The sequence below is a fragment of the Thermobia domestica genome, chromosome 14 (assembly GCF_964235325.1).
Source record: "Thermobia domestica chromosome 14, izTheDome1.hap1.1, whole genome shotgun sequence".
In the NCBI taxonomy this organism is placed as follows: Eukaryota; Metazoa; Arthropoda; class Insecta; order Zygentoma; family Lepismatidae; genus Thermobia; species Thermobia domestica.
This window is the reverse complement of record NC_137467.1, coordinates 192,335,325-192,352,978: the sequence shown is the minus strand read 5'-3', so window position 1 is coordinate 192,352,978 and position 17,654 is coordinate 192,335,325. Positions and strand designations below refer to the sequence as shown.

The 17,654-nt window shown below is 35.7% G+C and overlaps 1 protein-coding gene across 3 annotated transcripts in view; it reads left to right on the top strand.

Moving 5' to 3' along the window:
- Sbf (SET domain binding factor) overlaps positions 1–16,737 on the top strand; it is a 211,026-nt gene extending 194,289 nt beyond the window's left edge. For all 3 annotated transcript variants that reach the window (XM_081739289.1, XM_081739287.1, XM_081739288.1), the window contains 2 exons: positions 1,927–2,009; positions 8,515–16,737. In XM_081739289.1, the coding sequence (XP_081595415.1) occupies positions 1,927–2,009; positions 8,515–8,607 (176 nt within the window). In that variant the 3' untranslated portion in view covers positions 8,608–16,737. The remainder of the gene's footprint in view (positions 1–1,926; positions 2,010–8,514) is intronic.
- Positions 16,738–17,654: the final 917 nt, after the last annotated feature.

Below are 17,654 nucleotides of genomic sequence, written 5' to 3'. Positions count from 1 at the left end.
CATAGAGTTTGTGTAGCTAGTAGAACACACGCTCGTCAAGCGGAAATGATTATGGGTTGAGTCTCCTGCTATCAACTTTTATGCTTTATTCCAATATGCTTGGGCACTCAATATGTTTTTATTCTCTCATGGAGAGAGCGAAGCTAGAAGTTGAAAACTGACACAACCCATGAAAAAAAAAAAAAAAAAAATGTTTCATATACCGTGAAATTAACACATTTCTCCAAACGGTCTTTCAACTTCCACAGTAATTCTTCGTTGAAAATGTCACGTTGGTTGAAAAACAAAAAGAATCGACAATGGAAATGACCTGTGCTTCCGAAGGAAAACACTTGAAGGTAACCAAGAAAATTCTTTCGCTTTTTCACCCACCACCTCCGAACATCGATATGTGCCTTAAGACGTACATGAAAGATCAAAAATAGTGCCCATCAGCATCGACGACCTTCTGCCAACGTTTTCGAAGGCCATGAATTCCATCGCGGTACAACTTGGTGGGCAGCGAAGCGAAGAAGGTATTAAGTGCATTTTGCACCTTTACTAGGAATTTGAACTGGCCTCCTCTAAGATAATTGTCCAAGGAATGGAACAGGTGATAATCGGACGGTGCAATGTCTGGGAAGTATGGCGGATGCAATAGTGTTTCTCATCCAAGGCGTAAAATGGTGTCTCGGATTATCCTATCCACGTGAGGCATAGCATTGACCTGTAACGGGAGAATCCCTATTTGAGACTCAGAAGTTTTGGCTCCAGAGCTTTGAGTTTTTCTTGAACATGGCTCAACTGCTGACAGTACATAGTTGCATTTATGCTCTGGTAGGAGTTCTCAATGCATGATGCCGCGAGCAGTCTACCAAACACACAGTAGGACCTTCATCTGGTGCAGTTCTGGTTTCGGTTGTTTTGGATCCGGGCCATGGGATGCTAACCAATTATGATAGCGCCGTGGAACTTCGAACAGGACCCACTTCTCATCACATGTCAGCACCCTGTCCTGAAATGGCTCCTTCCTCAGACGAGACAGCAAAGAAACACAGGGGTCTGCCGTGTTGCCTTCTGACCCGGAGTCAAATCATGTGGGACCCATCACCCAATTTGTAGTGCTTCCCAAGTTGATGGAGGTGCTGCCGAATGGTTTCTCCACTCACACTGAACACGGAATTGTAGTCCCAGTTCCTCACATGTTTGGCCACTGTTCGCCTCAATTGCTACGTGAATTGACATTTGTTGATATTCTGGCACGTGATGCGTCTTCGAGTGTTTCGTCACCGCCCTTAAGCTTGTTAAACCACCGTTGCACTGTCCGCGTAGTCACGACACTCTCACCAAAGGCTTGGCATATCTTCTGCCTCGCTGCAGCGGCGTTTAACCCCAGTGTGAACTCGTACAGCATACACGCCCTTATGACGCTTTGTGGAGGTTACATGTTCATTCTGTTCTGATGTAAGTTCACGGTGTAACTGATCTGCCACAACCAGGTAGTATCGCCATTCGCATTCAACTCAAGGTGTGATGGTCAATTAAACACAGACCTCGACAAAAAGTGACAGAACTTTCTTTGTTACCTTTATAGTAAGGAAGAAGTCGGGCGGCGTGAAGTCAAAGGAATATGGCGAATGATGAAGTAATTGATAACCGAGGCTGTGCATATCGTTCAATGATTCCGTTGATTATAAAATTTCAGTTAATAAAAATATGTTGAATCACACTATGTAACGTATAGCGACAGGAGAGTCACTTCATCGTGGCCCATAATGGCACTCTAACGTAGTTTTTTAGTTAACAAGTGTACATGCTTATTATTATTATTATTATTATTATTATTATTATTATTATTATTATTATTATTATTATTATTATTATTGCAGATCTAAGTGAATAATATTTAATAAATGCATATGCTTTTTATTACAACTTCTGTTGTAGATTTAGCCGAAGTTGTGTCTGTGGCCCCAGCTCCACCTATTCCTGGACCACCAAAGAAAACGGACGACAAATCATTTTTTGATGTAAGTACATCTTTATTATATCTAAGTTTTCACTATTATATACCAGTGATGGCAAACTTAAAAAAAAAAAAAAAAAAAAAAGAAAAAGAAAAAGAAAGAACCAAAGAAAAAAGTAAAACCTTCTTAAGGTCAATATAATTTATTAGGAACAACAACAGCAGCCAGGGTCTTCTTTTGAAGAATTCTGCCGTGGGCCGGATATATCATTCATGAGGATGCGCGTCTGCCCCGTGGGCTGTAGCTTGCCTATCACTGATATTTACAGTAAAACGTTTAGTAAGTGACCACTGCTTGTTGAACTGAAAAGCGGTCATTAAAATAAAACTAAACTTGAAATATTTTAAAAACCGTAGAATTAAAAAAAAAAAAAAAAATCTCGTCAAAGGTAATATATATAAAGCTACATCGGGAGGGGGGGTTAATATCAGTCTTGCAGAGGTCACAATAAAAAAAAGTGTTCAGAAAAGACGGGATAAATTCGGAACTTACACGAATCATGATTAAATATTTTCACTTCTTGTAAATGGTTGCAGGGACTAAGAGTGTGAAAAGAATATCTTCAGCGTTGTAATCCAAGTCTTTTGAAGACTGGAGAGCGTGGTGGGAGGACAGAACGTATTAACGTTGAGGTTTGAACCACAACTTCGATTTGAATCTAGTGCAGTTTGCGGATGTATATATCTTCACAGTAGGGACTGTTCCCCACCACATTTTCCCGCCTCCCAAGAGAGCGGATTACAAATCCACGCTGCAAACTAGTTTTCTTACTATGCACTCACCTTAAAATAGCTTCTCGTATCACTTTGCCAATGAGTTCATACAACACCGTATTTTACGGAATAGACACCTAAATTTTTAAGCATTTTTTTTTACCGTAACATTTTACCATTTTTATTACTACATTGCAAAGCCAGACTTAAAAAAAAAAAAAAAAAAAAAAGAGCAACTCCCTATATGCGCTGTTGAGATTAGTTTGTATCGTCTGCACTGCGAAAGAGCAAATCAACGTTTGATGGGGAATGATGTTTCGTCGTAAGTGGGTTAGAGCTGCCATCGGTTTTCGAGCGTGACGTCATGGGTTGTCGACTAACAGATCGAGCGGTTAGTTCCGTCATCGCATGTTAGAGACGCTACGGTTCGCCTTGTTTCCAGTTTTCTCCGAGCCATTCCATGTCAAATCAACACACTTTAAATAAAAATTTTACCGCACCATTTTCGATTTTGTTAAAATTTGGTATAGTTATAGTGGGTGCTGAGACTAAGGAAAATACCAAATTTCAATGTTTTATCTCAAACAGTTTCTGAAATATGGGGATGTAAAATTTGCAAATACTAGCCAAAAAAACGTGAACAGACTTCCTTTAAATCGCTCTAGGAACTGCAATAGTTGAGCTAGAGAGCTGAAAAAGGTGTCGTTTTGCAGCATTTCGTATGCTCTTTCCAGTGATATACAACACAACATAGATTCTAATAAAAAAATTTTTTCAAAATACAAATTAAAATTTTGATTTAAATTTTTTCCAAAAAGTACATAATTTAAAATTTTCAAAATATTTCCATAAATACTTGGTACTGTTGTAAATCAAATGGCAAAGTATAAATATGGGATGATGATGGGTTCATTGTTAAAAAAAATATTTCTGACACCTGTTTTCCACTAATAGCCTATATTTGGACCAAACATATCTTCAACAAATAAGAATTTAATTAAAATATACAGACAGGTAACTAACAATATATATGAAATATCAAAATATCATCTTAAAATGAAACCAATCAGCACATGCTATAATTAAATTAAGTTGATCAAGTTTAATTTTATACTAATAGCCTATAAATTAGTAAAACAAAATATTGAACATTGGACCTATAAATACAAATTGAAATAAGGTATGATAAAAGTGTAAGTATTGATGTAATACTTCTAATCCAAACAGATTATTCAAAATGTACATTGCTATGTCAGTTCATTTGCGCAGTCAATCATTTCAGCATTTGGAAATTGAAGTTAAACCAAGTGTATTGACGTTTCACATAATGCTATTGCTTAAACTTATGGCTGTCTTTTATTACTATATCAACCTTACTGGCTTTCTCACTTGTAATATTAAATGTATCTTCCCTTTCCTCAGTGACTTGAGCTAGTATATGGAAGGTGAGCAAATTAGTTAGCTTGTCTATGCATGCAGGAACAAGTTTAAACAAGCACAGTCTGCATCCACCATGCAGTTGCTGTCTGTACAATCATTCAGTGTCTAGAGCCTTTGCTGAGAGGATGTGTGCTGTATTGTTTTCCTTCTAAGGTGGATAGTTAAACACGTTCTTGTTAGTGTTCCTAAGCCATTATAGTACACCATGGTATAAGTGTAAAGCAGTTATTATCCCTACATGGAACAATTTTGTGTCTAATATAATTTAGCGGAACTTCGTATTTTTGAGTAGTTCATTTACAAGTAAAACTATAAATTGATTGAAGAAGAGAGTGTAAGTGAGTTTTGTATCAATATGGAAGTGGAAACTACTAAAAAGTGCAGTGCTATAAGAGTGCAGTGTTGTAATCCATTGAAGAAATCAAATCATTGTATTAGAGACAGAAAAAAAACTGAGAAAGGTTACAACGTGGATGACTGTTATTTCTACAAATATCAAATGGCTCCATGATTTGTGATAAATGTAGGAAAGATGTAGGCAAATTGAAAAATACAGGGCCAATCGGTGAGGCTGAAGATGATGATTCTTCTGGGTCGGATGTAATCATTCCGGACAAAGACCCGAACTTCACTACAAATTCAATAGTTGTTGAAACACTTAACACATCACTTCAAGAACTAGGTGAGTCCCCTATTGATAAGAAAAAATTAACATCAAAGCACTATGCCAAATCAAAAGTGAAAAAAATTTCCGTGGCGATGACACGTAACCTGTTTGTTGCTGCTGAAACTTTATCAGATAGTGATACAGACTGTGACGAATCTGTTCTCCAAAATCTCAAAACTAACTTCGTTAATTCTACAAGTAGGGCAAAAAAACTTATGATTCTAACAAGTTTACCTGAAAAGTGGGGTATCAGGAAAATAATGCGCGAATTTAATGCTCCTAATTACCTTGTTTGCCAATCCAAACAAATTTTGAAAGAAAAAGGGTTTATGGAAGGCCCAAACCCAAAACCAGGGAAATGTTTACCAATAGAAACTGTCACAAACGTACGTTCATTTTATGAAAACGATGAAGTTAGCCGGGTAATGCCAGGTATTAAAGATTGCGTAACGGTTACAGAACCAAATGGAAGTAAAACAAAAGTATCAAAAAGACTTATTTTGTGTAATCTTAAAGAAGCTTACAAACATTTTAAAGACATGTATCCTAACTAAAAATAGGTTTCTCTAAATTTGCTGAGTTGAGACCAAAACATTGTGTATTAGCAGGACAGAGTGGCACACACTCCGTTTGTGTGTGCACAACTCACCAAAACATAAAATTAATGATAGAAAACGCCAAACTAAGTAGAGTAACCAATTGCAACTTAAGCAATTACAAGCAATGCATTGCAAAAATGCTTTGCAACCCATCATCAATTGATTGCAGCATGGAAAACTGTGAATATTGCCCAGGAGAAACTGTAATACGTAAACTTTTACAAGACTCTCTTGATGAAAATTTAATTGAACGAGTTCAATTTCGCCAGTGGGTGTCAGTTGACCGCTGTAACCTCGAAATCGTACAGAAAACGTCCGAAGAATTTATAGATTTATTCTGCAGTCAGATGTCCTCTTTGATTCGGCATGACTTTATTGCCAAGCAACAAAGAGCGTTTCTAAACTCCACAAAAGAAAATCTTAATGGATCGGAATTTGTTGTTACATGTGATTTTTCAGAAAATTATAGGATAGTTCTACAGGATGAAGCTCAGAGTTACCACTGGACAAGCCAACAGGTTACTATACATCCCTTTGTTATATATTACAAAGAGGAAGACAAAATTGAACATGTGAGCTTTGTCATTGTTTCTGATTGCCTAGAGCACAATACTATTGCTGTGTACACCTTTCAAAAGAAGCTAATTTCATATCTAAGAAACAAATTTCAGACACTTCCAAAAAAGATTTACTATTTTTCAGACGGTTCTGCTGCTCAATACAAAAATAAGAAAAACTTTCTGAACCTTTGCCTTCATGAGGAAGACTTCAACATCAAAGCCGAGTGGCACTTTTCAGCCACAGCACATGGGAAGGGGCCTTGCGACGGAGTAGGGGGTTCCGTGAAGAGACTGGCAGCTCGTGCAAGTTTGCAAAGGCCGTACCACAACCAGATCCAAACCCCACGAGATCTATTTGAGTGGGCAGTAGATAACATAACAAACATAGATTTTGCCTATTCCACTCAAGAAGATTATGTTGCTTCAGAAATGTTCTTAAAAAGCCGGCTTGAAGCAGCGTTAACAATCAAAGGAACACAGCAATTTCATGCATTCATTCCGAAAACTGTCTCAAAATTATTAGTGAAACACTTTTCAGATGATCTGCAAGGTTGGGAGAGGGAGGTAACTACATCGCCGGACAAACTGAAGCTACAAGACATATCAGGCTACGTTACCACTGTGTATGACAACAACTGGTGGCTTGGGTACATTTTAGACAAAAATGAAGAACTTGATGAAGTGAAAATAACTTTTCTTCATCCGTGTGGACCAGCTACATCATTCTTCCACCCAACACACGCGGACGTCCTGTGAGTGTCAGTTGTGGATATTCTCACAAATGTAAATCCGTTTACTCCGACTGGGAGAACATACACTCTTGTTGAAAGTGATGTAAGCCAAACCCAATTGGCTTTTTCAAAATATAATCTGTAAAGGTCCGAGATATTTTTTTTAGGAAACTGCTTTCAACTCAAAACTTCCTCAGGTTAGTTTATTGTTACTTTATATTTTATATATATAGTTGTTTAAAAATTAGCGTTAGTACCTATTATGTTAAATTCTTATTTGTTGAAGATATGTTTGGTCCAAATATAGGCTATTAGTGGAAAACATGTGTCAGAAATATTTTTTTTAACAATGAACCCATCATCATCCCATATTTATACTTTGCCATTTGATTTACAACAGTACCAAGTATTTATGGAAATATTTTGAAAATTTTAAATTATTTACTTTTTGGAAAAAATTTAAATCAAAATTTTAATTCGTATTTTGAAAAAAAAATTATTAGAACCTATGTTGTGTTGTATATCACTGGAAAGAGCATACGAAATGCTGCAAAACGACACCTTTTTCAGCTCTCTAGCTCAACTATTGCAGTTCCTAGAGCGATTTAAAGAAAGTCTGTTCACGTTTTTTTGGCTAGTATTTGCAAACTTTACATCCCCATATTTCAGAAACTGTTTGAGATAAAACATTGAAATTTGGTATTTTCCTTAGTCTCAGCACCCACTATAACTATACCAAATTTTAACAAAATCTAAAATGGTGAGGTAAATTGGGTGTGTTGATTTGACATGGAATGGCTCCTCCCGAGTTTACGGTCTGTCAATTCTAGTGTCTGGTTCTGGGTTTATGATGGTGGGGCAGGAGGGAGACAATGTTAGCAAGTTTGTAAATCCTCGAAACTCATGTTCGTCGGATCAGTGTAATGCTGTTGCCGGTTGAATCCGATGTTGCCAGATAGATAGGTTTCCCGTGGCTTCGAATATTTGGCCATTTTTAAGATTGGTGGGAATTTTAAATCGGACACTAGACATCTTAAAATTAATTTCGAGTATAAGACTCATCTGAATTTTGGAGGCAATTTTTCGAAGAAAAAAGTGCGTTTAAAGTCCGTAAAATACGGTAAATAAAACACTAAATGTTGATAAACTCAAGGTAAACATCAAATAATTCAGTATTTGTTGCGGTTACCAGCTAATTAAATGTAGAAATTTACCCAGTTCAGTACTTATTAATATTAATAATAATTGGAAAATGGCGAAAGGATGTCCTTGATTTTTATGTAGTAGCTATAGAATTGAAAATTTCATCATAAATGTTGCCTTTCGAGCAGGCACGCTGGCACATAAAGTGCGAACTTGTGTGTGGTTGTGTTGCGCGTGCAACCATTGTCTTGTTTCTCCTGTTACTGTTTGCTTTCCTGGGGAAAACGAGAGGGGAAACTTATTTTCGGGCTCCCCCTCGTATCATAATCAAGTATGGCTACATATAGTAAATCTGTTCCGTAAAATGCCACTATTTACGTATATTAATCTCTAGCCCGCTTACTGACTAATAAATACCCACTATACAATTAATGTAATTAACAATTCTAAACTTTAGTCACTATGGAATCGGCTTCAGCGACTATTCGATATTCAATTCGGTACATCTATTATAAAGAAACATGAAATTCTTTTTCTTTGAAGCATGTTCGGAATTCTGTCACGCTCTCCGCCACACATCTTTCTGATTCGCAACATGAAGGTAGTGTGAATGAGTAAATTGTGCAACTAATATTTTGAATATTTCGTTTTCCAGCTGCGAACAAATCGTCGTACGTACAATTTTTGCGCCAGTGACGCTGCAACTGCACAGGAATGGATTGAGAAAATTCAAGCTTGCCTTCAGTGAAGAAAAGAACCTGTTCTTCGAGAATGTTGTTTTGTTTCTGTGTGGAGTGGGCGTGTGTGTATCTGGAACCTCTTTTGAGACAATACGTGGAACGAGAATAATAAGAAAAAGAAAATTTTCCCCTAGGGATATGGTCACACACACATATATATATATATTTTTCTGTATATCAAAAAAATCTTTCATAAGGTGACCGAGACCAATCCTTATTATTCATACGTTGTGTAATTGTATAATATAAGTATAAGCGAGAATGTGTGCGCGTATGTATGTACAGTACACTGTAATTGTTTTTGCATTGATGTTTATTTGCATAATTTATTAAACCTTTATGAAGAAAAGAAAACATGTCTTTTCAATAAGTAAACAAACTAGAGAGAGATAATATTAAGCATTGTACTGTATTTGGAGAAGTGTCTTGTTTATTGTAAAATGTATAGTGTTCAGAATTCTATAAAGTTTGAAAGGGTTAAAACAGGATGAGTGAATGATTGTATGTTATGTACATATTATAAATATTAATGATATTGTATACAGGGTGTTAGTAAATGAAAACAGTGATTTCATATGCTAAACGAAAGAAAATTTCTGATAAACATAGGTCGAGAAGTGATTCGTTCAGGAATTAAAAGTGGCTTAGAAAATTGTCAGTGGCAGTTCTAAAAGCTATAACCTCGAAACAATTGAATATCGTAACGATTATTTAGAAGCTTGAGACGGAAAATCTTATCCGTAAAACCAATTAATACCAAAATATTCAATGATTTGCTGCTCGAAAAGAATAATCAATTCCACCTTAGATATTTTATCAGATATCTTCGTATGAATTGACCAAATGTTCATCTGATCATGATACAAGAATTTTCAGTTAGAACTTACGATACTTGTTACACAAAAAAGCAAAACATAAAATACTCTTACAACAAAGCAAGTAAGCAGAGTATAACAAAAAATTGAACAACGTTATACAAAAATATTTAAGTAAAAATGATTTAAGAACAAGAGATGCTAGAAATATTCTTGTGCTTTTCCCTCTTTTTAATATACGAGGGTGAGTCAAATTATCCGCAATATTGACATAACTCTTCTTACACTTTTCGTACAGACTTGTGTCGTCGTTTATTTTATTGTTATGCTGTTGTGGTTATGTTGTGAAAGTTTCATCCTATGATTATGCGAAGCCAAATGGCGAATCTTGGATTCCTGGGAAGAACAAAGTTAAATTCAATAAGTCGCATTTATTTGTAATATTGTCCTGATAAATCATTGTTTTTCATTACGATTTTCAGAATGTATCGTCTAAGTGTTGTTAATAAAGCCATTAATTTCAAAGCAAGTTTTTTAAAATCACTTTGACACGCTGCTTATACTGAACGAATCGTTTCTCGATCCATGTTTATTGTAACATTTACTGTTCGTTTGCTATAAGAAATCTGTACCGAAATTCAGTGTAATTAATACCCTGTATACTAAGTGAGATTATTTCTAATATATGTTCCGAAAGGGAGAACGAGTTAATATGGTTAATGACCAAATGATCTTTTTAACGAAATAAGTCATTAGGAGTAAAGTAATCAATAAGTCTTTCCTTAAGCTCTCTATATTGTAGCACATATCGTTTGTTATATGTATTCCCTCCCTTCCCCTTTGCCCGGTATCTCACAATACTAGTTCTTACACATCACAGATCACGTAAATGGGTAGCATAAATTTCAGATTTCACAAGTGGACTGGTGGTGATTTCGTGAGGGTGTGATGGGGAAAAAATTAAGTCAAATCAAATAAGAGAATATTTTTCAGTGTGTAACATTTTAAATTGTATAGTTTGTGCGCCTGAATGTTTTGAGAGAGAGAGAGAAAGAAAGAAAAAGTAACTATAACTGCTTAAGAATTATTCCGATGCGTTTCTATAGTTGCAACTTAAATACAGCGAAACTTGTCCAGTACGGAAACTCTGTATGTAGGAAACTGTATACGCTTATCATTTGCAACCAATCATACATCGGTTATGTTAATTTGTGTTAATATAAGATTTTTGTCTAGTAAGGCACGAAGGGAGGGTGTTTAATGATTAATGATTCATTCGGTTTCTGTTTGTTACAATTATTCAATATGGACACCCAGAATTAATAGGCTCTTGCTTGCTTTGTTGAGTAACTAATAACCTAATTTCGTATTTCGATCCGTTTATTCTCTGTCTGCACAAGTACTATAATCACAAATCATTCATTCAATTTTCTGCCATAAACTCATTAGCATTGACTTACTTCAAATCATTAATCTAACGTCATATATCTGACATCTTCATTATAATCTTGTCTAAAACAATCTACATCTTCATTATCAGTGTCCGTACGACATATGTTTCTAACTAACTTGTTTATGTCATCAACATATTATTTCTATTGCCACAGACTAACTACCAGATAACGAGCAATTAACACTGCATGTGCAGGTATTTGTCACACATACTGCCAACACTGTTGATGCTTAGTACAATAATAAGCAAGCCTTTCGTGCATAAGTTACTTGAAAACAGGTGATAAATCCATTCTTCAATGAGAGAGAACTGGAGAAATATTAGAGAAGAATTGTTTTCGTTACATTTCTGATAGCTTTTGACAGAATGTAACAAAATTGCATTATCCTGAGTATTTATTTCCGATTGTCATACGAGGTGTTTTCAAAAATTATCGAACCTTTGGTTGGCAAAAGTACATTTATTGATTTGGAAATCCGAAACACTAATCCTTTTCAAAGTAGTCTCCTTGGTAACGCACACACTTCTTCCAGCGCTCTTACAATTGTTGGAAACACTTCTGGAACGCCGTTTTTGGAATGGTGAGCAACCATGCCGTCACATTCCGCATGTCGTCTTCTCTTCACTCAAATCGGACCCCTTTTTAGTGACATTTTCAGCTTGGGAAATAACCAAAAGTCAGACGGAGCCATCTCGGGTGAGTAGGGAGCCTGACGACACACAGGAATGTTGTGTTTGAAGCGACGAAAGCGTGAATCATATTTCGCGGACACATTCGTCATGCTCAAAATTCTCGTTCAAAATTGAATGTACCGATCCAATTGAATGGTTTCCACTTGGATATCGCCAAGCCTTTGGCAAAATTTGATGCAATATCGATGCTCAATGTTCTCTGCCATTTTACAAAAAACTGAAATCCGACGACCGTACACTACACGTCTTCACTCGTTGACAGACTACCAGCGACTGACGCCATCTGCGGGCGGAAAAAAAAAACGACTACGCATGAGTGTCTCGTCTCCGTCTATACTGAAGAAAATCTCTCGCGCTTCACTGGTTTACGCGGGAAAAAATAAAGTTCTATATTTTTTTGAACACACCTCATATATCAAGTATCTGCTTCGATCTACAATTACTTGAGATTGTATTATATGGAATGTACGAACGATACGTAGAGAATTCAGGAGAGGAAAAATACAGCCTGAAATAAATAAAAAATATCAGTCCGCAAAATTGATATCTGAAAGCATGAGAAAATTAATCTCACGGCAACTTAATTAGAACGCTAATAAATAGAATTAGTAAATGAACTGGTAAAGTGCATAATTAATTAATCTTGAACTCCCCTTAAGACCTGTTTATATTAATTTAATTGTATACATTTCGATGAGTCCTTGTTGTCACAGGTACGGGACTGCTAAGAAATATTTTACATTGGTTCGCGGAGTAAACCACTTGAAGAATTGATAAACTACGCGTCATACAGTGCATGGCCTATGAGGAACCAGCTATTTTAATTCTGTCATATTCTAAATGTTCGCGAATGACCAAACTAACTTGTTTTTTAAATTCTTTAATCTTCAGTAAAAATGAAATCTTTGAGTTTTACGTCCCACGATTATGCCGGTTAGGCTAAAGGAGACGGTGAAGATGAGAAATGAATGAAATGGTGGAATGAAGAAAGTGGGAGGAAACGGGAGGACCCCGAGGAAATCCACACACATGGTGTTTGTCCACCACAAGGTTCACTTGGCGAGAGCAGGATTTGAACCCGAGATCCCATGCACCAGAGGTGAACGCTCTACCACTGAGCCACTGCGGCCCCTTTTAATCTTCTGTGTCTGTTATTCGATAATATTACACTTTTATATACAGTATCTTCCACTCGGAGCTACAGGACACTATGTCACATTTGTGTAAGTTTACAGCATAACAATTTTATCATGCCGATTGTTGCTTTTATTTATTATCTGCTACTGTTTGTTGAACATAAAGAACATAGTGGTAACGGTTTGTTACAATAGTTCGACAAACAGAATATAAATAAAAGCAACAATCGGCATGACAAAATTGTTATGCTGTAAACTTAGACAAATGTGACATAGTGTCCTATACCTCCAAGCGGGAGATATGTAATCAAGCTTCCATTCATTAATGGAGAACTTGACACAAAGTTGTCTTTCCATTGTTTTTGGGTAGCTGTGTTTTTCCACTGAAATTCCTGTCCATTGAAATATACAAAAATCACAACCAAGCAAACTTTATTCCTAGTTTATTCTGTATTGCAAAAGCTGCTGGATTGTTTTCTTCTGTCCTTTTATCATTTTGATAGCAAATTTTAATAAAATCTCTGGAAAAACGAAATCTGATCTTTTACGTCTGGTTTGCGTATATGAAGGTTCCGGTTTGAGCAAGTTTCACTGTTATATCTGACTTTAAACATTAGTTGAAAGTTGTAAATTGAAAATCAGAGTGTTGTTTAGTGTTTATAACTAGGTAAGGATAATGTTTTAAATATTTCTAGTAGAACATTGTTTATAAGATTTTTTTTTTAAAAAAAGAATGAATGCTGACAAATACAGGTTGTGTTTGTATTTTGATTATCCAAGCTGTTTTTTGTGATCTTTTTCTTTCTTGTGAGAATGGCCTGTTAACGACAGAAATTGTAAATACATGATTACTGTGATGTCTTCGAAATTATTATAAGTAAGAGATAAAAAGAGTGTGAATATTATTATATTGGTGTTACAATTGACATTTTTTTTATTAAAGTTAAAAAAAAGACCTATGATTCGCGTTAATGATATTTGGTTACTATGCAACCGGAGAAAAAATGTAAGTAAGGTGTTCAAGTGATAGGGTAAAATTGAATGAATATGAGTATTTCTACAAAATAATTTTTAAAAATGTCTTGCAGTGATGAATTAATTCAGCAATTTTCTTTTTTGTCGAGCAGAGCAATATATGATTTCAGAAGTAGAGATTACTTGAAATAACATTTGTACTGATACGATGGAACAACAACTTGCGATGCTGAATTCACAAAGTTAACTTTTATGAGTTTTTTTTTTTTTTCAAATAAGTGATCTAAAATAACCTATCTGTACAAGACTTCTATAATAACATTAAGAGAAATTTTATCAACTAGTGTCTACAGAATCACCGGGGGGCGCGGTAGCTCAGTGGTAGAGCGTTCACCTTTAGTGCAAACGTGCATGGGGTTCTTGGTTCGATCCCAGCTCGCGCCAAATGAGCTTTGTGTGCGTGGGTTTTCTTGGGGTGCTCCCGTTTCCTCCCAGTTTCTTAATTCCAGCATTTCATTCATTTCTCATTATCACTGTCTCCTTTAGCCAAGCTGGCAGTCTCCTTTAGTCAACTCCTCGCAGCCATACGTGGAGTTGACGGATTTTTAGCCAATTGTGGAGAGAGTAGAGGTACACAGTGGAACACGCACACTGGGGACAACTGGCTTAAAGAAAAAAAAATGTGTAATGTCATTTGAACGGGTCTGCGCGCGGTGTTTTTTCGCCATCCGAGGGTGTGGCCGAGGAACATATAACCATGGAATGTAAAACTTAAAGATTTAATTTAATTTTTTTCTACAGAATCACTCGCACTTTAATTTTTTAAGGAAGAAAAATACTGTAAGTTGGTGGTTTCACAGCGAGCAAAGTAGAGAAGAGACAGGTAAACTCTTTACCTCTTTTCAGATTTATCCCTCTGTTTATAACACGTAATATTACTTGAAATTTTACGAAAAAATGTTAGTAAAATACAAATAAGGATCGCTCCATCTATCCAAAGTGGTTTATTTAGAGCCAATTTGCTGCCCATCCGTATTAACCTAATTAAAAGCATAATATGAGACGTAAACTGAATAAATGTACATGTATTCGTCTTCAATTTATTAAAGAAAATCTAGTATATATTTTCTTCAAAACTGGAGGGTGATCCGAAAAATATTCTACTTATGGGCAAAGATATTAAAGGATTTTCAGTAGCTTGTTGTACTTTTCATTTGAAAATAATTATAGCACCTTTGAGCTGCTATGTAATGCATAATTCATATTGATGTAAAACAGGTTCAACCGGAAGGAATAGGTGCCTTGATGCAGCATCTCGAGGTCGCGGGTTGTATTAATTTAGACGTGTCACTGTTTATCGCAACCATAGTTGGAGTTGACGAATTTTTAGCCAATTGTACAGACGGTAGAAGTACACAGTGGAACACGCACACTGGCGACAACTGGCTTTTTTTTTTTTTTTTTTAAATGTGTAATGTCCTTGAACGGGTCTGCACGCGGGTTTTGTTTTCGCCCTCCCAGGGTGTGGCCGGGTTATCGAGTGCTGAACTTTAGGGACTCGGCTGTGTTTATTTGGTGCGACACCTTGTTACTGAGTTCGCTGACGTCAAAACTAATTTCAAAATAATTTTCTCGGCAATATAATTTAAACTTTTAAATAATAATACATGTGACCAGTTTTTTCTGTAGTACTTTAAAAGAGGTATGACACCGTGCTATCCGCATCCACTTCTCATATTTTTTAGTACGTAAATACAGTAAAGTTCCTGAAACTCGGTACTCGATAACCGGGCAGTCCGGCTAACTCGGTCATACCCTAACAGGGCGAGAACACCTCGCGAAAAAAAAGAGAAAAAGTAACCAGATTTGCAAAGTCGGCTAGTTATTATTATTATTATTTTTTTTTTATATAGACAGCTTTATAAAGGATTTTCTGAGGTACTCTCTTATCAGATAAATTACTGTACAGCGTGTATTCATTAATTTTCATTTTCATATATAGTAAATGCTCTATGCCTCCATAAAATGCATACTTTCCCTGTGTTTAAGGGTATTTGGGCAGTTTATTCTCTGTTGTAATCTGAATCAACTAATACATAAAAGTACAGTACTGTATTTTCTGAAGAAACACTCGTACTTATTCTTTTTTAACATTTTCACGAACTCGGCCTCCCTTCGGTCCACATTAGCCCGAGTTTTCGGGATTCTACTGTAATTTCTGTTCGTAACTTTTAGTAATTAACAGCTTTTGATTTGAAGAACAATCATTTTTTTGAGAATGGCGAATAACTCGACAACAATAATAGGAAATAAAATTTTGTAATACAAGGAAAGCAAAAAAAATTTGCAAGATTATTCCTTAGATTTTAAAATACCGGACTTTGAAAAATGTGCAAATGAGAATTGGGATATGGATGAATTGCATATTGAAGTAACACGTATTGTATTGCTTTAATCTTATACTCTAGTCTGAAGTTACAGCTTTCACTTGTACGCACTTATCAAATAAATGTGGCAGTATTTTTAAAGATATGCTTTTTGTATATTTCTTTGATATCTGAAAATTGCCTAATTGATAAAACTAAAAATTTCGCTGTCAGCTGTATAGTAATTTTAAATCCGGTTGCATATTTTAAAAAATATATATTTTAAAATGTATAACCCTTGTTCCTGTTTAAAATGTAGAATTTTGTTTAGGAGATACGTTTCAATAGAATGTGTTGTGTTTTGTTACGTGATAGATATTTGTTTCATTTAGTTTACTCTTGGAGCGTTGGACTGCGAAAGAAAAAATAAGAAAATATATAAAATAAATTGCGAAAGACTGCCATTGGAATATTTGGAAGTGTTCGCTATTTGAACATGTGTGTGGTATGTTTGAGCATGAGTGTGTGTAAATAGATTTAAGATTACCTTGTTGTCCTGTGCTGTACATAAATAGAGCTAATCCAGTCTATCTCCGTTGTGTTCTATGTGACGAATTTAAAAGAAAAAAAGAACCAACTTTTAAATGCTTGTAAGATTGCATTTGTGTATATAATAAACCTGTTACAGTATATAATATAATGGATTACTTGCTGTATATTCCTGCCTGCTTTAATAATATATAGTGTTCAGTGCACACGCCGAAATCGAAAATTGCTCCTTTGCTGTCTGTAGGGTAAGAAACTTTCATCTGAACTGATTAAACAGTGACAAATATTTTATGCTGGTTCATTCTAGATTTATTTCTTTTATTCTTTTTGGCACATACGCACATTCTGATTTTGTAGTTCTTGTATAGTATACTCTACCTGTTGTTAGTCAGTTATAAGTGTTTCCTCGCAGCAAAAGATGTTTTGAGATAATATTAAGGGAATTCATATCTCAAAACCTCCGCTACCTTTCGACAAGCCGTCAGGTGCTGATAGTTGACAATTGAGATGGTTGGCATTAACTTGAGAATTTTCGAGAATAATCTAAAGCTCCCCACTGATGAAAGGAGCCGATATAGGTAATGGTTTTACCAAAACAGAGGGTAGACAAATACATACAACCATTTCCAGAATTCCTGTACGTGTTTTTTCTTATTCACATCTTCCTTCACCACCCATTTATCAAGGTAGTATTCTGACCGTAGACCTTCAAAAACAGATCGTGGGAATCCATGCTTCTTTGTCTCCAGTCACAAATATAGAACATCTGTCTCTTATATGGTAATACGAAAGAGTTAAGAAAAATAACAAAACGGTATTTTGCGTGGCCAAGATACGCAGGTAAATTTATCATTATCATCATAGGGTAAACATTGCTTCAGTGCGACCAACTTCCAAGGTAGACAGGTATCCAACTTACAGAGTAATAAGTAACGAATGTCTTATGGGAAAATGCAGGTTCAAGACGAATCAGGCCAAGTTGACAGGTTTTACTGTAAATGAAGAGTATTCATTACATACAGATAACTCATTAGTAAACTGACCCCGATTTCCGGACATTCTCTTAAT